Consider the following 24124-nt stretch of genomic DNA (forward strand, 5'->3'; position numbering starts at 1 on the left):
GTCGCACGCACGCAGTCGCACGCACACACTGTGTACACACTGTGTACACGCACTCACACACGCAGTCGCACGTACACACTGTGTACACGCACTCACACGCACTCACACGCACTCACACGCACGCAGTCGCGCGTACACACTGTGTACACGCACTCACACACGCAGTCGCACGTACACACTCTGTACACGCACTCACACACGCAGTCGCACGTACAGACTGTGTACACACACTCACACGCACGCAGTCGCGCGTACACACTGTGTACACGCACTCACGCAGGAAGTCGCACGTACACACTGTGTACACACTGTGTACACGCACTCACACGCACGCACTCACACGCACGCAGTCGCACGCACACACTGTGTACACACTGTGTACACGCACTCACACACGCAGTCGCACGTGCACACTGTGTACACGCACTCACACGCACTCACACGCACGCACTCACACGCAGTCGCGCGTACACACTGTGTACACGCACTCACACACGCAGTCGCACGTACACACTCTGTACACGCACTCACACACGCAGTCGCACGTACAGACTGTGTACACACACTCACACGCACGCAGTCGCGCGTACACACTGTGTACACGCACTCACACGCACTCACACGCACTCACACGCACGCAGTCGCGCGTACACACTGTGTACATGCACTCACATGCACTCACACGCACGCAGTCGCGCGTACACACTGTGTACACGCACTGACACGCACAGTCGCGCGTACACACTGTGTACATGCACTCACAGTCACGCGTACCCACTGTGTACACACACACTCACAGTCACGTCCAACAAAGTTCTGTTTCAAGCGCCTATGAAGGCCGGGCATGACACGCGACGGGGTGGATGGTCAGCACCACGCCCGGCCAGCCGCCTTTGTCTCCCCTAGGTACTCGGTTAAGGCTGAGGCGACCTAGGGGCGGCCCGGGACAGGAGCAGTAGCGTAGTGGTTAGCGCTACGCTGCGCTACGGACCCGGTAACCCGAGTTCGATTCCCGCTCACAGCCAACACCATCAGTGACGATTATCTGAACCGGTCCTGGGCCTCCCCTAGGTCGACTCTGCCTCAAATGAGTACCTGGTGCGGTGTGTAAACATCGCCACTGGGGAGACAAAGGCGACCGGGCGTGGTGCTGGCCACCCACCCCCTTGTTTACCGTTTCGGCCTACATAGGTGCTCGCTAACAGCACTTGACCCAACAGTCTGTCAAGGCTACACGGGGGATCTTTGTCTCTCTTGTACACGGTCGCGCGGCACCGCCGATGCAGCCGCCACCGGCGTTGCGTGCGACGCCGGTGGCGGCTGCATCGGCGCAGCGCCACGCGCACTACTGTCTGACCTGGAGTGTGCTGTCTCTCTCGCTCCCCCGTGTCTCTCTCGCTCCCCCGTGTCTCTCTCGCTCCCCCGTGTCTCTCTCGCTCCCCCGTGTCTCTCTCGCTCCCCCGTGTCACTCCCCCGTGTTTCTCTCGCTCCCCCGTGTCTTTCTCACTCCCCCGTGTCTCTCTCGCTCCCCCGTGTCACTCCCCCGTGTCTCTCTCGCTCCCCCGTGTCTCTCTCGCTCCCCCGTGTCTCTCTCGCTCCCCCGTGTCACTCCCCCGTGTTTCTCTCGCTCCCCCGTGTCTCTCTCACTCCCCCGTGTCTCTCCCCCGTGTCTCTCCCCCGTGTCACTCCCCCGTGTCGCTCCCCCGTGTCGCTCCCCCGTGTGACTCCCCCGTGTCTCTCTCGCTCCCCCGTGTCTCTCTCGCTCCCCCGTGTCTCTCTCGCTCCCCCGTGTCTCTCTCGCTCCCCCGTGTCACTCCCCCGTGTTTCTCTCGCTCCCCCGTGTCTCTCTCGCTCCCCCGTGTCACTCCCCCGTGTCTCTCTCGCTCCCCCGTGTCTCTCTCGCTCCCCCGTGTCTCTCTCGCTCCCCCGTGTCACTCCCCCGTGTTTCTCTCGCTCCCCCGTGTCTCTCTCACTCCCCCGTGTCTCTCCCCCGTGTCTCTCCCCCGTGTCACTCCCCCGTGTCGCTCCCCCGTGTCGCTCCCCCGTGTGACTCCCCCGTGTCTCTCTCGCTCCCCCGTGTCTCTCTCGCTCCCCCGTGTCTCTCTCACTCCCCCGTCTCTCTCTCACTCCCCCGTGTCTCTCCCCCGTGTCTCTCCCCCGTGTCGCCCCCCTGTGTCTCTCCTCCGTGTCTCTCCCCTGTGTCTCTCCCGCTCCCCTGTGTCTCTCCCCTGTGTCTCTCCCGCTCCCCTGTGTCTCTCCCCCGTGTCTCTCCCCCGTGTCTCTCCCCCGTGTCTCTCCCCCGTGTCTCTCTCACTCCATCGTTTCTCTCCCTAATTCTCTAAGACCAACTGTGGTGGGAGGGTGAGTTACTCTTATACCAAATTAGAGCATGACACCACCACCCCTACCCATGACACCACCACCCCTACCCATGACACCACCACCCCTACCCATGACACCACCACCCAAACCCATGACACCACCACCCCTACCCATGACACCACCACCCCTACCCATGACACCACCACCCCTACCCATGACACCACCACCACCCCTACCCATGACACCGCCACCCCTACCCATGACACCACCGCCCCTACCCACGGCACTACCACCCCTACCCATGACACCGCCACCCCTACCCACGACACCGCCACCCCTACCCATGACACCACCACCCCTACCCACGACACCGCCACCCCTACCCATGACACCACCGCCCCTACCCACGGCACCACCACTCCTACCCACGACACCACCACCCCTACCCACGACACCACCGCCCCTACCCACGGCACCACCACTCCTACCCACGACACCACCACCCCTACCCACGACACCACCACCCCTACCCATGACACCACCACCACCCCTACCCATGACACCTCCACCCCTACCCATGACACCACCACCCCTACCCATGACACCACCGCCCCTACCCATGGCACCACCACCACCCCTACCCATGGCACCACCGCCACCCCTACCCATGACACCACCACCCCTACCCATGACACCACCGCCTCGTGCATGATGCTTGCATTGTGTCACGTCGCTTGTGCCTCACCTGCCCCGCGTCTCACCCCCGCGTGCCCCCCCCCCCCACCCCAGACCTACACGGGCTCCATCCTGGTGGCGGTGAACCCGTACCAGCTGCTCCCCATCTACACGGCAGAGCAGATCCGCCTCTACACCAACCGCAAGATCGGCGAGATGGCGCCGCACATCTTCGCCATCGCCGACAACTGCTACTTCAGCATGCGGCGTAACAACCGCGACCAGTGCTGCATCATCAGGTGCGGGCGGTGCGCGCACGGCAGTGCAGGGGTGAGCTACCAACACGGCGACTCGAGTTCGATTTTCTGAACCGGTCATAGGCCTCCCCTAGGTCGACTCGGCCTCAAATGAGTACCTGGTGCGGTGTGTGAACACCGCCACTGGGGAGACAAAGGCGGCCCGGCGTGGTGCTGGCCACCCGCCCCTTCGTGTGTGCCGTGCCGGCCTTCGTTGATGCTACTCGCTAACCGCACTTGCCCCGGCAGTCTGTTAAGGCTGCACTGGGTAGCTTTGTCTTTGTGCTGAATGCGAGCGTGAGAGGGGGGGGGGGGGTGAGCCTCTGTGTGTGACGCGGTGTGCTCTTGGTGTGTGCTGCGTGGCGCATGTCCCGGTGGGCCGCGTGGCGTGTGCCTTGTGGTGTGCCGTGTGCCTTGTGGTGTGCCACGTGCCTTGCGGTGTGCCACGTGCCTTGCGGTGTGCCGCGTGCCTTGCGGTGTGCCACGTGCCTTGTGGTGTGCCACGTGCCTTGCGGTGTGCCGCGTGCCTTGCGGTGTGCCACGTGCCTCGTGGTGTGCCACGTGCCTTGCGGTGTGCCGCGTGCCTTGCGGTGTGCCACGTGCCTTGTGGTGTGCCACGTGCCTTGTGGTGTGCCACGTGCCTTGCGGTGTGCCGCGTGCCGCATTTTGCGGAGGCAGCGGGGAGTCCGGCGCGGGGAAGACGGAGAGCACGAAGCTCATCCTGCAGTTCCTGGCGGCGGTGAGCGGGCAGCATTCGTGGATCGAGCAGCAGGTCCTGGAGGCGAACCCCATCCTGGAAGGTGAGCGGCTCCTCACCGCGGCTCCTCACCGCGGCTCCTCACCGCGGCTCCTCACCGCACCGACGAATCCTCTGGGGCCCAGCGTCTTGGGTAGTGTGAATAACCGTGTCGCCTGACCCGGCATCGCGAATAGGGCGACGACCTGGATTCTGTCCGCGGTGCCGCCGCCGTTGCCGTGACTGCATGAACGTTGCCGCGACGACTCCTCGTCGGTGACCGTGCCGTCTCGTGTCCGCCAGCGTTCGGCAACGCCAAGACGATCCGGAATGACAACTCGAGCCGTTTCGGCAAGTACATCGACATCCACTTCAACCGGCGCGGAGCCATCGAAGGTGCCAAGATCGAGCAGTACCTGCTGGAGAAGACACGCGTGTGTCGCCAGGTGAGTCAGTGTGTACCACCAGGTGAGTCGGAGTGTACCACCAGGTGAGTCAGCATGTGTCACCAGGTGAGTCAGCGTGTACCACCAGGTGAGTCAGCGTGTGTCGCCAGGTGAGTCGGAGTGTACCACCAGGTGAGTCGGAGTGTACCACCAGGTGAGTCGGAGTGTACCACCAGGTGAGTCAGCGTGTGTCGCCAGGTGAGTCGGAGTGTACCACCAGGTGAGTCGGAGTGTACCACCAGGTGAGTCAGTGTGTACCACCAGGTGAGTCAGCGTGTACCACCAGGTGAGTCAGTGTGTACCACCAGGTGAGTCAGCGTGTACCACCAGGTGAGTCAGCGTGTACCAACAGGTGAGTCGGCGTGTACCACCAGGTGAGTCAGTGTGTACCACCAGGTGAGTCGGCGTGTACCACCAGGTGAGTCGGCGTGTACCACCAGGTGAGTCAGCATGTGCCACCAGGTGAGTCAGCGGTGGTGCAGCGGTTAGCGCGCTGCACTACGAATCCAGTAACCTGAGTTCGATTCCCGCTCACGGGGACTAATATACAAACCTGTGCTGGGCCTCACCTAGGTCGACTCAGCCTTGAAATGAGCACGTGGTGCGGTGTGTAAACACCAACACTGGGGAGACAAAGGCGGCAAGGGCGTGGTGCTGCCCACCCACCCCTTAATCGGTGGTGCTCGCTAATGGCACTTGCCCCAACGGCCCGTGTGAGCTACCTAGGGAACCTTTGTCCTGTGTGTGTCTGCGTGCGTGGCCTGGCTCGAGTCGGGAGTGGTGGCGCCGCGGTTAGCATCCCGAGCCACGGACGCAGCCGCAACCCGAATTCGGTTCCCGCTCATCACGGCCGCCACGGCCACGATCTGACTCGGTCCCGAGCACGTGGTGCGGTGGTGTAAGGTCGCCGCCACTGGGGGAGACAAAGGCGGCCGGGCGCGGTGCTGGCCGCCTTGTGCTGTGCCGGCCTTCAGAGGTGCTGCTTGCGAACAACTCTTACCCCAACAGTCTGTCGAGGCTACACCACCTCTGTGTCTGTAGGCGGCGGACGAGAGGAACTACCACGTCTTCTACTGCATGCTGCGCGGCATGGCGGGGGATGGCAAGCGGCAGCTGCACCTGGGCTCCGCCGAGCAGTACAGCTACCTCACCATGGTGCACGCCTCCCTCCCTCGTATCCGCACGCCTCCCTCCCTCGTATCCGCACGCCTCCCTCCCTCGTAACCGCACGCCTCCCTCCCTCGTATCTGCATGCCTCCCTCCCTCGTATCCGCACGCCTCCCTCCCTCGTATCCGCACGCCTCCCTCCCCCGTATCCGCACGCCTTCCCCCCTCGTATCCGCACGCCTCCCTCCCTCGTATCCGCACGCTTACCCCTTATTATTGTCTCCTATATCCACGTGTCTTCCATACCTGTGTCTCCCCCTTATCTGGAAGCCCCCCCCCCCCTCCTTATCCTCGTGTCCCTCTTATCCGCGTTTGCCTCTTATCCGCGTCCCCCTCACAACCGTGTGTGTCCCTGATGCCCGTGCATCTCCCATTATACTTTTGTCTCCCCGATCCCCCCGTGCCCCCCCCGTGCCCCCCCGTGCCCCCCCCGTGCCCCCCCCCCCCCCCGTGCAGGGGAGCTGTATTCAGTGCGAGGGGCGTGACGACGCCGCTGAGTTTGCCAACATCTGCTCGGCCATGAAGGTCCTCATGTTCACCGACACCGAGATCTGGGAGGTGTCCAAGCTGCTCGCAGCCGTGCTGCACATGGGGAACCTGCTGTTCGAGGGTACGCACAGGGGGGTACGCACGGGGGGGTACGTGGGGGGGGTACGTGGGGGGGGTACGTGGGGGGTACGCACGGGGAGGTACGTGGGGGGGGTACGTGGGGGGGGTACGTGGGGGTACACACAGGGGGGTACATGGGGGGGGTACGCACGGGGGGGTACGTGGGGGATACATGGGGGGGTATGCGGGGGGTACGTGGGGGGGGGGGTACGTGGGTGGGTAGGGGGGTAGGTGAGGGTCTAGATGAGACGATCATGGTGATGGTGGTGATGGTGACAATGTTGGTGATGGTGACGATGTTGGTGAAGATGTTGGTGATGGTGACGATGTTGGTGACGATGTTGGTGATGATGTTGGTGACGATATTGGTGATGTTGGTGATGGTGGTGATGGTGGTGATGGTGACGATGTTGGTGATGGTGGTGATGATGACGATGTTGGTGACGATGTTGGCGACGATGTTGCGGGTTCCCCACAGCGCGCACCTATGACAACCTGGACTCGTGTGAGGTTCTCTCCTCCCCGCACCTCCGCGTCGCCTCCACCCTGCTCGAGGTGACCCCTGACCCCTAACCCCCTAACCCCCTAACCCACACCCCCATCCCTGTCTCTAACCACATGACCCACACCCCCATCCCTGACTCTAACCACGTGACACACACCCCCATCCCTGACTCTAACCACGTGACACACACCCCCATCCCTGTCTCTAACCACGTGACACACACCCCCATCCCTGACTCTAACCATGTGACGCACACCCCCATCCCTGTCTCTAACCACGTGACCCACACCCCCATCTCTGTCTCTAACCACGTGACCCACACCCCCATCCCTGTCTCTAACCACGTGACCCACACCCCCATCCCTGTCTCTAACCACGTGACCCACACCCCCATCCCTGACTCTAACCACATGACGCACACCCCCATCCCTGTCTCTAACCACGTGACACACACCCCCATCCCTGTCTCTAACCACGTGACACACACCCCCATCCCTGTCTCTAACCACGTGACCCACACCCCCATCTCTGTCTCTAACCACGTGACACACACCCCCATCCCTGAATCTAACCACGTGACCCACACCCCCATCCCTGTCTCTAACCACGTGACCCACACCCCCATCCCTGACTCTAACCACGTGACCCACACCCCCATCCCTGTCTCTAACCACGTGACACACACCCCCATCCCTGTCTCTAACCACGTGACCCACACCCCCATCTCTGTCTCTAACCACGTGACACACACCCCCATCCCTGTCTCTAACCACGTGACCCACACCCCCATCCCTGTCTCTAACCACGTGACCCACACCCCCATCCCTGACTCTAACCACGTGACCCACACCCCCATCCCTGACTCTAACCACGTGACCCACACCCCCATCCCTGACTCTAACCACGTGACCCACACCCCCATCCCTGACTCTAACCATATGACACACACCCCCATCTCTGTCTCTAACCACGTGACCCACACCCCCATCCCTGACTCTAACCACGTGACACACACCCCGTGACCACACCCCCATCCCTGACCCCGTGTGACCCCGTGTGACCCCGTGTGACCCCGTGACCCCGCGCCCCCAGGTGGACGAGGTGGACCTGCGTAACTGCCTGACGAGCCGCAGCATCATCACACGTGGGGAGAGCGTCACAACGCCGCTCAACATGGAGCAGGCGCTGGATGTGCGCGACGCCTTCGTCAAGGCACGCAATCACTCGCAATCACTCACCCGCAATCACTCGGAATCACTCGCCCGCAATCACTCACAATCACTCGCCCACAATCACTCGCAATCACTCGCCCGCAATCACTCACAATCACTCACAATCACTCGCCCGCAATCACTCGCAATCACTCGCAATCACTCGCAATCACTCGCAATCACTCACAATCACTCACTCGCAATCGCTCGGAATCACTCGCTCACAATCACTCGCAATCACTCACCCGCAATCACTCACAATCACTCGCAATCACTCACTCGCAATCACTCACAATCACTCGCAATCACTCACCCGCAATCACTCACAATCACTCACCCGCAATCACTCGCAATCACTCGCCCGCAATCACTCGCAATCACTCGCCCACAATCACTCGCAATCACTCGCAATAACTCGCAATCACTCACTCATGATCACTCGCTCACAATCACTCGCTCACGATCACTCACTCGCGATCTCTCACTCACGTTAACTCACTCACGTTCACTCACTCACGATCACTCACTCACTCGCGATCACTCACTCACGATCCCTCACTCACGTTCACTCACTCACAATCACTCTCACGATCACTCACTCACGATCACTCACTCACGATCACTCACTCGCGAATACTCACTCACTATCACTCACTCGCGATCACTCACTCACAATCACGTAGTCACAATCACTCACTCACTAAGATGACTGTCCATGCGTGCCCATGTGCTCACCTGTGTGTGTGTGTGTGCACGTGTCGCGGTGTGCTGACCTGTGCGTGGCGCTGGCAGGGAATCTACGGGCGGATGTTCGTGTGGATCGTGGAGAAGATCAACGCAGCGATCTACAGGTGAGGGGGCGGGGAGCTCACAATGGCCGGCACGGGTGGTGAGCTGCGGCTGGTCACCGCGTGTCCACGTGAGACCGGGGTGAGGTGCGAGTGTTCACCTCATGTCCACGTGAGACCGGGGTGAGGTGCGGGTGTTCACCTCATGTCCACGTGAGACCGGGGTGAGCTGCGGGTGTTCACCGCCTGTCCACGTGAGACCGGGGTGAGGTGCGGGTGTTCACCTCGTGTCCACGTGAGACCGGGGTGAGCTGCGGGTGCTCACCGCGAGACCGTGGTGAGCTGCGGGTGCTCACCGCGCCCCTGTGGCTTGGCGCGTGCACGGGGAGCGGTGGTGCAGCAGGTCGGCGCACCACGCCAAGAACCTGGCGACTCGGGTTCGATTCCCGCTCAGCGCCCGATCACATCGGTGGCGATTATCCGAAACCGGAACGGGACCTGGGTCCCTAGGCCGACTCGACCCTGTAAACGAGTACCTGGTCGCGATGCTGGGGAAACAAAGGCGGCCGGGCGTGGCGCTGTCGACCGCCCACCCGGCGTGCCGTGCCGCCCTTGACGGTGCTCCTCGCTAGCACCGCGCTCGCCCCAGTAGGCCGCATTGCGCTAGGCGGGGGAGCTCTGTCTGTGTGCCCTCCGGCAGGCCGCGTTGTGCTAGGCGGGGGAGCTCTGTCTGTGTGTGCGCTCCGCTGTGGCAGGCCTCGTTGCGCTAGGCGGGGGAGCTCTGTCTGTGTGCGCTCGCCTGGCAGGCCTCGTTGTGCTAGGCGGGGGAGCTCTGTCTGTGTGCGCTCCGCCCCGGCAGGCCGCCCCAGCCGGACCCCAAGGCCTCGCGACGCTCCATCGGACTGCTCGACATATTCGGCTTCGAGAACTTCCACGTGAACAGGTGAATGGCGCTCGAGTGAACAGCCTCACCACGTGACCCTCACCACGTGACCCTCACCACGTGACCCTCACCGCGTGACCCTCACCGCGTCACCCTTACCACGTCACCCTCACCGCGTCACCCTCACCGCGTCACCCTCACCACGTCACCCTCACCACGTCACCCTCACCACGTCACCCTCACCGCGTCACCCTCACCGCGTCACCCTCACCATGTCACCCTCACCGCGTGACCCTCACCACGTCACCCTCACCGCGTCACCCTCACCGCGTCACCCTCACCGCGTCACCCTCACCGCGTCACCCTCACCGCGTCACTCTCACCGCGTCACCCTCACCGTCACCCTCACCACGTCACCCTCACCGGGCACACGTGATCAATATTGACTCTCCTCCCCCCACTCTGCCCCCCCTTCCCCCCCCGGCCCCCCAGCTTCGAGCAGCTGTGCATCAACTTTGCGAACGAGAACCTGCAGCAGTTCTTTGTGCGCCACGTGTTCAAGCTGGAGCAGGAGGAGTACGAGCTGGAGGACATCAGCTGGCGCCACATCGAGTTCTCCGACAACCAGGACGCGCTCGACATGATCGCCCTCAAGCCGATGAACATCATCTCGCTCATCGACGAGGAGAGCAAGTTCCCCAAGGTGGGGGGGGGGCACGGGGTGGGGGGCACGGGGTGGGGGGCACGGGGTGGGGGGCACGGGGTGGGGGGCACGGGGTGGGGGGCACGGGGGTGGGCGCTAACGTCACCACGGTGACTGGGAGATGTTAACTACCTCGCCTGGTGTACAGGAGGTCGTGCATTTGATCCCGGAGCCTGATGATGCCTGCTGCTGCTGCTGTATATTTGGAGTTTGTGTCTCTCATCATCACGGTGGCAGGGAGATGTTAATTACCTCGCCTGGTATACAGGAGGTCGTGGGTTCGATCTTGGAGCCTGATGATGCCTGCTGCTGCTGCTGTAAATTTGGAGTTTGTGTCTCTCATCATCACGGTGGCTAGGATATGTTAACTCCCTCGCCTGGTGTACAGGAGGTCGTGGGTTCGATCCCGGAGCCTGATGATGCCTGCTGCTGCTGTTGTATATTTGGAGTTTGTGTCTCTCATCATCACGGTGGCTAGGAGATGTTAACTACCTCGCCTGGTATACAGGAGGTCGTGGGTTCGATCCCGGAGCCTGATGATGCCTGCTGCTGCTGTATATTTGGAGTTTGCGGTGTCTCTCTCTCTGTCTCTCTCTCTGTCTCTCTCCCCCTGTGGTCGCGTGGACTTTTGTCCGGGTCCCACGGTTTTCCCCTCCACGTTTAAAATCAATATCACCACGCGTCCCATACATGTCCACGTGCTGATGATAGTACACTTGGTTGGGCTATCATTTGTGATTGCCAAGTGGCTTCTGAAAAAGAGCTGTATAGTTCAGTTGGGCCTTACATGGCAAACATTAAAAAAGAGTTGAGTTTAGTCGCCCGTGTCGGCACGGTAGCGGCGATATGGGGTTTACAACCTGCGTATATCGCGGGCCTCAGACTGCAGGGCGCATGCCGTGAGGCCGCATGCCACTGGGCCACATGCCATGGGGCCACATGCCGTGGGGCCACATGCCGTGAGGCCGCATGCCATGGGGCCACATGCGGCCTCTCCACGTCACTTCACGTTGCCCGTGACCGCGTGTCACGCACGAAGCCGCGCTCCCTCCGAGCACCTTCCGAACAGACACGACGCCTCATCCCGTCGGCCGCACGGACTTCCTTCCGGGGAGTCCCGTCTCATCAGCGGCATTGGCTGGACGCAAGCGAAGCTCTGCACCGGTTCCGACGTCCGGGGTGTCATCAGCGGTAGGGTCGGGCTCGCTTGAACCAATGCTGCAGGCGAGCTGCCAGAGTGTTCCTATGCAAGGGGGACCCTCCCTGTGTCTCTCCCTCTATGTGTTAGACACGGATCCTGTTACACCACGAACCTCTCTTAAACACAGCACAGCGTGGGTCACGAGCGTCGCTGGAGATAGGATGGGCGATGTGATGGACGGGCGGGCGGATGATCCATCCGTCCACACGGCTCCCGTGTCCCCTCCACGTGCAAACACTCCACGCGTAAACACTCCACGCGTAAACACTCCACGTGTAACACACTCCACGTGTAAACACTCCACGTGTAAACACTCCACGTGTAAACACTCCACGTGTAACACACTCCACGTGTAAACACTCCACGTGTAAACACTCCACGTGCAAACACTCCACGTGTAACACACTCCACGTGCAAACACTCCATGTGTAACACACTCCACGTGTAAACACTCCACGTGTAAACACTCCACGTGTAAACACTCCACGTGCAAAACTCCATTACTCCCACTACGAACCCCATCACCGGCGCTTCACGAGGTCCCCAGCCCCCCACCCCCCAGCCCCCCACCCTCCAGCCCCTCAGCCCCCACCCTCCCACCCGGCCCCCACCCCCCAGCCCCCCACCCTCCCATCCCCGGTCCCTCTCCCACCCATCCCCCCACCCTCCCTCCCACACGGTCCCCCTCCTTGCCACCCCAAGCCTCCCTCCCTCCGACCCGGCCCCCCACCCACCCACCCACCTCCGGCCCCTCTCCATTGTCATGGGGAGCAGGGTGGGTGGGTGACACACATGAATGTTTTAGAGGTGGCGTCTGTGGTGTAGTGTTGTGTTGCCATGAGAGAGCGGGGAGGGCGTTGGGTGTCACAACACGGAGCCCTCCCTCCCCCCCTCCCTCCCTCCCTCCCTCCCTCCCCCCTCCCTCCCTCCCTCCCCCCCTCCCTCCCTCGTGCTCCTACCCAGAACCCTCACTTTGGAAGATGTACCACCATCACCACCATCATCACCATCGTTATTGTTGCCGATGAGTGTGTCGGTGACGGTTTGCATGATGAGTGATGGTGGTATTGAACTTTAAACGAAACTATTTTAGTTTATAAAAGCCCACTGAGCTGCATCGCTCTTTACAGAAGGTATCTGGCCATAAATGATGGCTCAGCGAAGTCGCTTCTCATCACGTGGAGATTTAAAGTCGCTTCTCATCACGTGAACATTGAAAGTCGCTTCTCATCACGTGAACATTTAAAGTCGCTTCTCATCACGTGGACATTTAAAGTCGCTTCTCATCACGTGAACATTTAAAGTCGCTTCTCATCACGTGGACATTTAAACTCGCTTCTCATCACGTGAACATTTAAAGTCGCTTCTCATCACGTGGACCTTGAAAGTCGCTTCTCATCACGTGGACCTTGAAAGTCGCTTATCTTCACGTGAACATTTAAAGTCGCTCATCATCACGTGGACATTTAAAGTCGCTTCTCATCACGTGGACATTTAAAGTCGCTTCTCATCACGTGAACATTTAAAGTCGCTTCTCATCACGTGGACATTTAAAGTCGCTTCTCATCACGTGGACATTGAAAGTCGCTTCTCATCACGTGGACATTTAAAGTCGCTTCTCATCACGTGGACATTGAATTTCGCTTCTCATCACGTGGACATTGAAAGTCGCTTCTCATCACGTGGACATTGAAAGTCGCTTCTCATCACGTGAACATTGAAAGTCGCTTCTCATCACGTGGACATTTAAAGTCGCTTCTCATCACGTGGACATTGAAAGTCGCTTCTCATCACGTGGACATTTAAAGTCGCTTCTCATCACGTGGACCTTGAAAGTCGCTTCTCATCACGTGGACATTTAAAGTCGCTTCTCATCACGTGGACATTTAAAGTCGCTTCTCATCACGTGGACATTGAAAGTCGCTTCTCATCACGTGGACATTGAAAGTCGCTTCTCATCACGTGGACATTGAAAGTCGCTTCTCATCACGTGGACATTTAAAGTCGCTTCTCATCACGTGGACATTTAAAGTCGCTTCTCATCACGTGGACATTTAAAGTCGCTTCTCATCACGTGGACATTGAAAGTCGCTTCTCATCACGTGGACATTTAAAGTCGCTTCTCATCACGTGAACATTGAAAGTCGCTTCTCATCACGTGGACATTGAAAGTCGCTTCTCATCACGTGGACATTTAAAGTCGCTTCTCATCACGTGGACATTTAAAGTCGCTTCTCATCACGTGAACATTTAAAGTCGCTTCTCATCACGTGGACCTTGAAAGTCGCTTCTCATCACGTGGACATTTAAAGTCGCTTCTCATCACGTGGACATTTAAAGTCGCTCATCATCACGTGGACATTTAAAGTCGCTTATCATCACGTGGACATTTAAAGTCGCTCATCATCACGTGGACATTTAAAGTCGCTTCTCATCACGTGGACATTTAAAGTCGCTTATCATCACGTGGACATTTAAAGTCGCTTCTCATCACGTGGACATTGAAAGTCGCTTCTCATCACATGGACATTTAAAGTCGCTTCTCATCACGTGGACATTGAAAGTCGCTTCTCATCACGTGGACATTTAAAGCAGCCAATTACTGGGGGACCCCAGAGAATAATCCACGCGACCACGGGGAGAGAGAGAGAGAGAACAGCACGCAAACTCAAATATACACCAGGCGAGGGAGATCTCCTAGCCACCGTGGTGGCGATGTTGCCCTGATGAGGGGTCGGCATCCTGCGGCTCCGTAGCGGCATGCGGTGGCTCTTCAAGGGCTGCTGCTTCGTGAAGTTCTTTATGAAGGACCACCGCTGGCCCCTGCCCACGATGGTGATGGCAGTGACGGCGTTGATGGCGGTGACGGTGGCGATGGTGATGGCGGTGGTGATGATGATTTTTCAGGTGACGATGGTAATGATGACGATGGTGGATATGTGTCGGTGGTGCCCGCGATGGTGATGCCGATGGCCATGGCAGTGACGGTGGTGACGGTAATGATGTTGATGGCGGCGGCGATGTCGTTGGACGTGATGATGGCGGCGGGGGCGACGTGTGTGGCGCCCGCAGGGCACGGACACCACGATGCTGCACAAGCTGAATGCGCAGCACAAGCTCAACGCCAACTACATCCCTCCACGCAACGCCCACGACTCCCAGTTCGGCCTCAACCACTTCGCCGGCGTCGTCTTCTACGAGGCGCACGGTGAGGGCGCACGTACCGGCACGCACGTACCGGCACGCACGTACCGGCACGCACGTACCGGCACGCACGTACCGGCACGCACGTACCGGCACGCACGTACCGGCACGCACGTACCGGCACGCACACGCTCGTGCACACGTGCGTGTGCTGTTGGCCATATTGGAAGAATTAGTCACCCCCTGTGAGTGGCTGGCTGAGGTGCTATCTGTTGAGGAAGTACTGAAGGTGATGCAGAGTCTGAGACCAGGAAAGGCAGCGGGCAGAGATGATCTCCAAAGCGAAATGCTGAGGGAGGGTGGCATTTGTGCACAGACTGCCCTATATGACATCATAACAACAGTCTGGACCACTGGATGGGTTCTACAGGATTGGAAGGATGCCCTGGTGGTCCCCCTCTTTAAGAAGGTGGACTGCACAAACTGTAACAACTACAGGGGCATCTCACTCCTCAGTGTGCCAGGAAAGGTCCTGGCAAGGATTATTCAACATCGCCTTGCCAGCCACGCTGAGGAGAGGCTTGCGGAGCCCCAATGTGGTTTCAGGCCAGGGTGGTCTTGCACAGATACCATATTTTCAGTCTGTCTGCTACATCAGAGGCGTCGGAAATTATAATAGTACCTGTCGCTGTGCTTTATTCACCTGGTCAAGGCCTATGATACCATCAGTAGGCCTGGGCTCTGGGTTGTTATTCGTGCTTTCAGAGTCCCCGACCCTCTGCTCATGCTCATTAAGGACCTTCATGATGGTGAGCGGGCCTGGGTAAAACTTCGTGGCTAGCAGGCAGAGACTTCTTGGTTCACTTTATTATTTAACATCTATTTCGACTACGTAGTTCGTAAAGTCTTCGATGGCTGTACCGGAGGAATTTCCATCTGGTACAGATATAATGGGAGGCTGATTGTTGCCCGGGTGCGGTCAAGGGATGGCTCCCTATTGGTCAACCATGTTATGTATACCGATGATCTGGTGATTGCTGCTCACTCAGTGGAGTTGGAGGCACTACTGCTGAAACTGGAGTGTGCCACTAAGAGGTGGGGCCTTACTATCAGCCCCCACCAAAACTAAGCACCTGCCTGGGTATTTTGTGCCATTAAACACCCACAACTCCCAATTGGCCATGGGGCAGTTGTGGAGAGAGTGGAGAGTTTTTCATACCTGAGGATTGTGCTCATGACCGGCTCCGGTTTGACAGCAGAGGTCTCACACCAAATCAGCCGAGCGTCATTATCTTTTCATCGACTGTGTAACGCTGTGTGGAAGCTACCTGGTCACTCTACACGAAGCTTTGGGTCTATTCGGCCACGGTCACTCCCTCCCTTCTCTACGCTTGCGAAACGTGCACCCCCTTCATGGAACATCTTCACCGGTTAGAAATATTTCGGCTGACCTGCCTATGATCCATCCTGGGTTTAACCAGGCCGGATTTTTTGAGCTCACAAATCCTTGAAAGATCTGGACACATTCCCATCGGTGAGCTCCTCCGGCAGACAAGGCTGCATTCGCAGGGTCATGTAGCCCGCATGCCCAGCCACCGCATGCCGAAACAGCTTTTGTTTGACAGGATAGAGGGGGCTAAACGGGCACAGCACGGGCTAGAGAAGAGACGTAGTGATGCAAGGGGGACGCCCGCTGCCAATGACTGGTACCAGCGGTGTCAAGATCGGCCTCTGTGGAGGAGGCTCGTGAAGGACGCTACTGGGCAGTTGGAGGCAGTCGCCCTCCAACAACAACGGAGGGCGGAGGAGCGACGCTCACAACAACGAGCGGAGCGCCGTGTGGCTAAAGCACAGCAAGTGGGCACAGGTGGTGCATCAGCCAGTCATCTCAGTCAGCCAATCCATGGCACTTGGGTCTGTCCCGTGACCTCCTGCCAGCGAGCGTTCAACACTTCACTTGGCCTTCAAGTGCACATAGCCTGGCACAAGCGCTGTGGTGATGTCACCGCCACTTAGTGGCGAATGGCGGTTGTTGTTGTGTGTGGCCAAGTGGGAAGCGGTGTCGTAGCGGTTGGCACGCCACGCTACAAAGCCAGCGAGCCAAGTTGGATCCCCACTCACTGCCAACACCAGTGACGATTATCTGAAGCAGTCCTGGGCCTCTCCTAGGCCGACTCGGCCTCAAATGAGTATCTGGTGCGGTTGGCAAACATCGCCACTGGGGAAACAAAGGCGGCCGGGCGTGGTGCTGGCCACTAACCCCCCTTGTGTGCCTGACAGCCTTCATAGGTGCTACTCGCTAACAGCACTGCCCCAACAGTCTTTTGATGCGACATGGGGGATTCAACTTCTTTGGGTCTTTCGGTAAAGTCACCTAGATAGGTTCAAAGAAAATAGCAAAAAAACCACGAAGTTTACATCGCAACACAGGCGACCACGTGGGGCGGGGGCGGTGAGTGACGTGGGCGGGGGGGGGGCAGTGAGTGACGTGGGGGGGGGCGGTGAGTTATGTGGGGGGGGGCGGTGAGTGACGTAGGGGTGTGGTGAGTGACGTGGGGGGGGCGGTGAGTGACGTGGGGGTGTGGTGAGTGACGTGGGGGGGGCGGTGAGTGACGTGGGGGGGGCGGTGAGCGACGTGAAGGGGGGGCGGTGAGTGACGTGGGGGTGTGGTGAGTGACGTGGAGGGGGCGGTGAGTGACGTGGGGGTGTGGTGAGTGACGTGGGGGTGGGGGGGAGTGAGTGACGTGGGGGGCACTGTGCGTGTTGTCCCGCAGGCTTCCTGGAGAAGAACCGTGACACGCTGCACGGAGACATCATTCAGCTGGTGCACTCCTCCCGTAACAAGTTCATCAAGCAGATCTTCCAGCCCGACGTCGCCATGGTACTGCAAGCACACGCACGCACGTACACGCACGTACACGCACGTGCACACACGCACATGCACGCACGTGCACGTACACGCACACGCACCCGCGCGCACGCACGCACACACGTACACGCACGCACGTACACGCACGCACACTCACGTGCACGTTCACGCACACGCACCCGCGCGCACGCACGCACACACGTACACGCACGCACGCACGCGCACGCACGCGCACGCACGTGCACGCACGTGCACGCACGCACATGCACGCACGCGCACGCACGCGCACGTGCACGCACGCACGTGCACACACGCACGCGCACGCGCGTATACGCACACACACGCGCGTATACGCACACACACGCACACGCACACACACGCACACGCACGCACACGCACACGCACGCACACGCACGCACGTGCACGCAGAGACAAAGAATCGTGTAACCTTAGACTGTTGGGGCAAGTCTTGTTAGCGAGCACTTATGAAGGCTGGCACGGCACACGAGGGGGGTGGGTGGCCAGCACCACGCCTGGCCGCCTTTGTCTCCCTCGTGGCGATGTCTACACGTCGCACCAGGTACTCATTTGAGGCTGAGTCGACCTAGGGGAGGCCCAGGACCAGTTCGGATAATTGTCACTGGTGTTGGCCACGAGCAGGAATCGAACCCGGGTGGCCACGTCCGTAGTGCAACGCTCTCACCATTACGCTACCGCTCCCCATGCACGCCAACACCAACACCAACACCCGCCATCCACGACCAAGTGACGATGACGTCTCTATGGCGACTGTGCCAGGCCAGGTGCACTTTGATGTCACGTGAAGTGTCGAAGGCTCACCGGCAGACCCACGCGCACTCGCATGCACACGAACGCACACGCGTGTACACGCACACGCGTGTACACGCATACGCGCGTGCGTGCACACGGTTAGGGGACACGCACATGCAAGGCAGTGTGCAGGTGAACGCACGTCCAACGCTCTGGGCCACGGTGCTGCCTCTCCAGGGGTCTTGGCCAGGCAGAGCCACAGAGCTCCGCCTGTACCCCCCCCCCTGTACCTTGGCCCCCCACTCAGCCCCCACTGGGCTTTCAGCTGGGGTGGTCACGTCGAGTGGCGGTGGAGGTTTTACGGAAGGTAATCCAGAGTCTCAGAACAGGAAAGGCACCGGGCAGAGATTATCTCCCAAGCGAAATGCTGAGGGAGGGTGGCGTTTGTGCGCAGGCTGTCCTACATGACATCATAACAACAGTCTGGACCACTGGACGGGTTCCGCAGGATTTGAAGGATGCTCTGGTGGTCCCCCCCTTTAAGAAGGGGGACCGCACAGACTGTAACAACTACAGGGAAATTTCCCTTCTCAATGTGCCGGGAAAGAAACTGGCAAGGATTATTCAACGTCGCCTTGCCAGGAGCCCCAATGCGGTTTCAGGCCAGGGCGGTCCTGCACAGATGCCATCTGCTACAGCAGAGGTGTAGGGAATTCCACCAGGACCTATATCTCTGCCTTATTGACCTGGTCAAGGCCTATGATACCATCAACAGGCCAGGGCTCTGGGTTTATCTTCATGCTTTCGGAGTCCCTGATTCTCTGCTCACGCTCATTAAGGATCTTCATGATGGTGGGCGGGCTTGGGTAAAACTACGTGGCCGGGAGTCAGAGCCAATCCCTGTTCACCTTGGGGTGTGACAGGGATGTCCTCTGGCACCTACAGTATTTCACTTATTTTTCGACCAAATAGTTCCATGGCTGTACCGGAGGAATGTCCATCTGGTACAGATACAATGGGAGGCTGATCGATGATCAGGTGTGGTCGAAGGATGGCTCCCTATTGGTCAACCATGCTGATGATCTGGTGATTGCTGCTCACTCAGAGGAGGGGTTGGAGGTGCTGTTGCTGAACCTGGAGCGTGCTACTAAGAGTTGAGGCCTTACCATCAGCCCCTACAAAACTAAGCACCTGCCCGGGTATTTGGTGCCATCAAACACTCCACCCCCTCAATTCCCCATTGGTGATAAGGCAGGTGTGAAGAGAGTGGAGAGTTTCCCATACCTGGGCAGTGTGTCATGACCGACTCCAGTTTGACAGCAGAGGTCTCACTCCGAATCAGTCGAGCTGCATTGCCTTTTCATCGGTCGCGTAACGCTGTGTGGAAGCTACCTCGTCTGTCGCTCCATACGAAGGTGGTGGTGGTGGTGTCGTGGTGGTGGTGTCTTGGTGGTGGTGTCGTGGTGGTGGTGGTGTTGTGGTGGTGGTGGCGTGGTGGTGGTGGTGTCGTGGTGGTGGTGGTGTCGTGGTGGTGTTGTCGTGGTGGTGTCGTGGTGGTGGTGTTGTGGTGGTGGTGGTGTCGTGGTGGTGGTGTCGTGGTGGTGGTGTTTTGGTGGTGGTGTGGTGGTGCCTTGGTGGTGGTGGTGTCGTGGTGGTGGTGTCGTGGTGGTGGTGTCGTGGTGGTGGTGTCGTGGTGGTGGTGTCGTGGTGGTGGTGTTGTGGTGGTGGTGTCGTGGTGGTGGTGTCGTGGTGGTGGTGTTGTGGTGGTGGTGTGGTGGTGCCTTGGTGGTGGTGGTGTCGTGGTGGTGGTGTCGTGGTGGTGGTGTCGTGGTGGTGGTGTTGTGGTGGTGGTGTCGTGGTGGTGGTGGTGGTGTCGTGGTGGTGGTGGTGTCGTGGTGGTGGTGTCGTGGTGGTGGTGGTGGTGTCGTGGTGGTGGTGTCGTGGTGGTGGTGTCGTGGTGGTGGTGGTGTGGTGGTGGTGTGGTTGTGCCTTGGTGGTGGTGTCGTGGTGGTGTTGTGGTGGTGGTGCCTTGGTGGTGGTGGTGTCGTGGTGGTGGTGGTGTTGTGGTGGTGTTGTTGTGGTGGTGGTTGTGGTGTTGTGGTGGTGTCGTGGTGGTGGTGTCGTGGTGGTGTTGTGGTGGTGTCGTGGTGGTGGTGGTGTGGTGGTGCCTTGGTGGTGGTGGTGTCGTGGTGGTGGTGTCGTGGTGGTGGTGGTGTCGTGGTGGTGGTGGTGTCGTGGTGGTGTCGTGGTGGTGGTGTCGTGGTGGTGGTGGTGTCGTGGTGGTGGTGGCGTGGTGGTGGTGTGGTGGTGCCTTGGTGGTGGTGGTGTCGTGGTGGTGGTGGTGTTGTGGTGGTGGTGCCTTGGTGGTGGTGGTGTCGTGGTGGTGGTGTCGTGGTGGTGGTGGTTGTGGTGTTGTGGTGGTGGTGTCGTGGTGGTGGTGGTGTTGTGGTGGTGGTGTCGTGGTGGTGTTGTGGTTGTGGTGGTTGTGGTGTGGTGGTTGTGGTTCTAACTGTGTGTCGCGCTTCTCGCCCCCTGCCTGCACACGGAGGAGCCCCCCCCCCCCACTTCACGGATCTCTCCCCCTCCCTGCCCCCCCTCTCTGCCCCCTCCCTGCCCCCCCCCCCACTCCCTGCCCCCCACTCGTGCGTCCCCCCTCTCTACCCCCCCTCCCTCCCTCCTGCACCCTGCGATCTCCGCGTAGTTTCTGTGCGGCTACACGGGCACAATGTCCGGCTCTTACACGCGCCCCCCCAAGGTAGGACTGGGGTGGTGTGTGTGTGGTGTATGTGTGGTGTGTGGTGTATGTGTGTGTGGTGTGTGTGTGGTGTGTGTGGTGTGTGTGTGTGTGTGGTGTGTGTGTGTGTGTGTGGTGTGTGATGTGTGGTGTGTGATGTGTGGTATAGTGTGTGGTCTGTGTGTGATGCGTGGTGTTTGTGTGGTGTGTGTCTGTGATGTGTGGGGTGTGTGTGTGGTGTGTGTGTGGAGTGTGATGTGTGGTGTGTGTGTGATGTGTGTGTGATGTGTGGTGTGTGTGTGGTGTGTGTGTGATGTGTGTGGTGTGATGTGTGTGGTGTGTGTGTGATGTGTGGTGTGTGTGTGATGTGTGGTGTGTGTGTGATGTGTGGTGTGTGTGTGGTGTGTGTGATGTGTGTGGTGTGATGTGTGTGGTGTGTGTTTGATGTGTAGTGAGTTTGTCATGTGTGGTGTGGTGTATGATGTGTAGTGAGTGTGTGGTGTGTGTGATGTGTGGTGTGGTGTGTGTGATGTGTGGTGTGTGATGTGTGGTGTATGTGTGGTGTGTGATGTGTAGTGAGTGTGTGATGTGTGGTGTGGTGTGTGTGGTGTGTGTGATCTGTGGTGTGTGTATGGTGTGTGTGTGTGATCTGTGGTGTATGTGTGGTGTATGTGTGGTGTGTGGTGTGGTGTGTGTGGTGTGTGGTGTATGATGTGTAGTGAGTGTGTGATGTGTGGTGCGTGTGTGATGTGTGTGTGTGTGATCTGTGGTGTGTGTATGGTGTGTGTGTGTGATCTGTGGTGTATGTGTGGTGTGTGTGATGTGTGGTGTGTGTGTGGTGTGTGTGTGATGTGTGGTGTGTGTGTGGTGTGTCTGTGATGTGTGGGGTGTGTGTGTGGTGTGATGTGTGTGTGTGGTGTGTGGTGTGTGTGTGATGTGTGGTGTTTGTGATGTGTGGTGTGTGTGTGGTGTGTGTGTGATGTGTGGTGTGTGTGTGATCTGTGGTGTATGTGTGGTGTGTGTGTGATGCGTGGTGTGTGTGTTTTTGGTGTGTCTGTGATGTGTGGGGTGTGTGTGTGGTGTGTCTGTGATGTGTGGGGTGTGTGTGTGGTGTGTGTGATGTGTGGTGTGTGTGTGGTGTGTGGTGTGTATGTGATGTGTGGTGTGTATGTGATGTGTGGTGTGTGTGTGTGGTGTGTTTGTGATGTGTGGTGTGTGTGTGTGTGTGCGTGATGTGTGGTGTGTGTGTGGTGTGTGTGTGGTGTGTGTGATTTGTGGTGTGTGTGTGGTGTGTTTGTGATGTGTGGTGTGTGATGTGTGGTGTGTGTGTTGTGTGGTGTGTGTGTGTGATGTGTGGTGTGTGTGTGTGGTGTGTTTGTGATGTATGGTGTGTGTGGTGTGTGTGTGCGTGATGTGTGGTGTGTGTGTGGTGTGTGTGTGTGATGTGGGTTGTGTGTGTGTGATGTGTGGTGTGTGTGTGTGATGCGTGGTGTGTGTGGTGTGTTTGTGATGTGTGGTGTGTGTGTGTGTGTGTGGTATGTGTGTGTGTGGTGTGTGTGTGTGTGGTGCGTGTGTGTGTGATGTGTGGTGTGTGTGATGTGTGTTGTGTGTGTGTGGTGTGTGTGTGGTGTGTGTGTGGTGTGTGTGTGGTGTGTGTGTGGTGTGTGTGTGTGGTGTGTGTGTGGTGTGTGTGATGTGTGGTGTGTGTGTGATGTGTGTTGTGTGGTGTGTGTGTGGTGTGTGTGTGTGGTGTGTGTGTGATGTGTGTGATGTGTGGTGTGTGTGTGATGTGTGTTGTGTGTGTGTGGGGTGTGTGTGGTGTGTGTGTGGTGTGTGTGATGTGTGGTGTGTGATGTGTGGTGTGTGTGATGCATGGTGTGTGTGTGATGTGTGGCGTGTGATGTGTGTGTGTGATGTGTGTGTGTGGTGTGTGTTGGGCGTGTGTGTGGTGTGTGTGTGTGATGTGTGGCGTGTGGTGTGTGTGTGTGGTGTGTGTGTGGTGCGTGTGTGTTGGGCGTGTGTGTGTGTGATGCGTGGTGTGTGTGTGTGTGTGGTGTGTGTGATGCGTGGTTTGTGTGTGTGTGTGGTGTGTGTGATGCGTGGTTTGTGTGTGTGTGTGGTGTGTGTGTGGTGTGTGTGGTGTGTGTGTGTGTGTGGTGTGTGGTGTGTACAGTGTGTACAGTGTGTGTGGTGTGTGTAGTGTGCGGTGCTGTGTGAGTTTACACAATGGAGTGGGAAGTGCATGGTGAGGTCATATCGTGAATATTGGTGATTGCGGAAAAGTGATGATGGTGGTGGTGTAACGATGGGTGCAATGGGGGCGTGGTTCGGGTTTGATGCTCAAGTGGTGCCAACGCAGTGCCAGCGTGGTACCTGAGTGGTACCAGAGTGGTACCAGAGTGGTACCACTCTGGTACCAGAGTGGTACCACTCTGGTACCAGAGTGGTGCCAGAGTGGTACCAGAGCGGTGTCAGAGCGGTACCAGAGCGGTACCAGAGCGGTACCAGAGTGGTACCAGAGTGGTACCACTCTGGTACCAGAGCGGTACCTGAGTGGTACCAGAGTGGTACCAGAGTGGTACCAGAGTGGTACCAGAGTGGTGCCAGAGTGGTGCCAGAGTGGTGCCTGAGTGGTGCCAGAGCGGTACCTGAGTGGTACCAGCGTGGTACCAGCGTGGTACCAGCGTGGTACCAGCGTGGTACCAGAGCAGTACCAGAGCGGTGCCAGCGTGGTACCAGAGCGGTACCAGAGTGGTGCCAGCGTGGTACCAGAGTGGTACCACTCTGGTACCAGAGTAGTACCAGAGTGTTACCAGAGTGGTACCAGAGTGTTACCTGAGTGGTACCAGAGCGGTACCTGAGTGGTACCAGAGTGGTGCCAGAGTGGTACCAGAGTGGTGCCAGAGCGGTACCAGAGTGGTACCAGAGTTGTGCCAGAGTGGTACCAGCGTGGTACCAGAGCGGTACCTGAGTTGGACCAGAGTGGTGCCAGCGTGGTACCAGAGTGGTGCCAGAGCGGTACCAGAGTGGTACCAGAGCGGTACCAGAGTGGTACCTGAGTGGT

The 24124-nt window shown here is 58.7% G+C and overlaps 1 protein-coding gene across 4 annotated transcripts in view; it reads left to right on the forward strand.

The window, feature by feature from the left end:
• LOC116957890 (unconventional myosin-VIIa) overlaps nt 1-24124 on the forward strand; it is a 208022-nt gene that overhangs the window by 92531 nt on the left and 91367 nt on the right. For 3 of the 4 annotated variants that reach the window (XM_076054144.1, XM_076054143.1, XM_076054145.1), the window contains 14 exons: nt 2344-2361; nt 3112-3296; nt 3972-4093; nt 4333-4475; nt 5517-5630; nt 6099-6252; nt 6730-6806; nt 7849-7968; nt 8760-8818; nt 9615-9698; nt 10131-10341; nt 14615-14750; nt 17461-17567; nt 21028-21081. In XM_076054144.1, coding sequence (XP_075910259.1) covers nt 2344-2361; nt 3112-3296; nt 3972-4093; nt 4333-4475; nt 5517-5630; nt 6099-6252; nt 6730-6806; nt 7849-7968; nt 8760-8818; nt 9615-9698; nt 10131-10341; nt 14615-14750; nt 17461-17567; nt 21028-21081 — 1584 coding nt within the window. The remainder of the gene's footprint in view (nt 1-2343; nt 2362-3111; nt 3297-3971; nt 4094-4332; nt 4476-5516; nt 5631-6098; nt 6253-6729; nt 6807-7848; nt 7969-8759; nt 8819-9614; nt 9699-10130; nt 10342-14614; nt 14751-17460; nt 17568-21027; nt 21082-24124) is intronic. The other variant, XM_076054146.1, reaches the window with a different exon arrangement.

Source organism: Petromyzon marinus, chromosome 64, assembly GCF_048934315.1.
Source record: "Petromyzon marinus isolate PM22_M1 ecotype Great Lakes invasive population chromosome 64, UKy_Petmar_22M1.pri1.0, whole genome shotgun sequence".
Classification (NCBI taxonomy): Eukaryota; Metazoa; Chordata; class Hyperoartia; order Petromyzontiformes; family Petromyzontidae; genus Petromyzon; species Petromyzon marinus.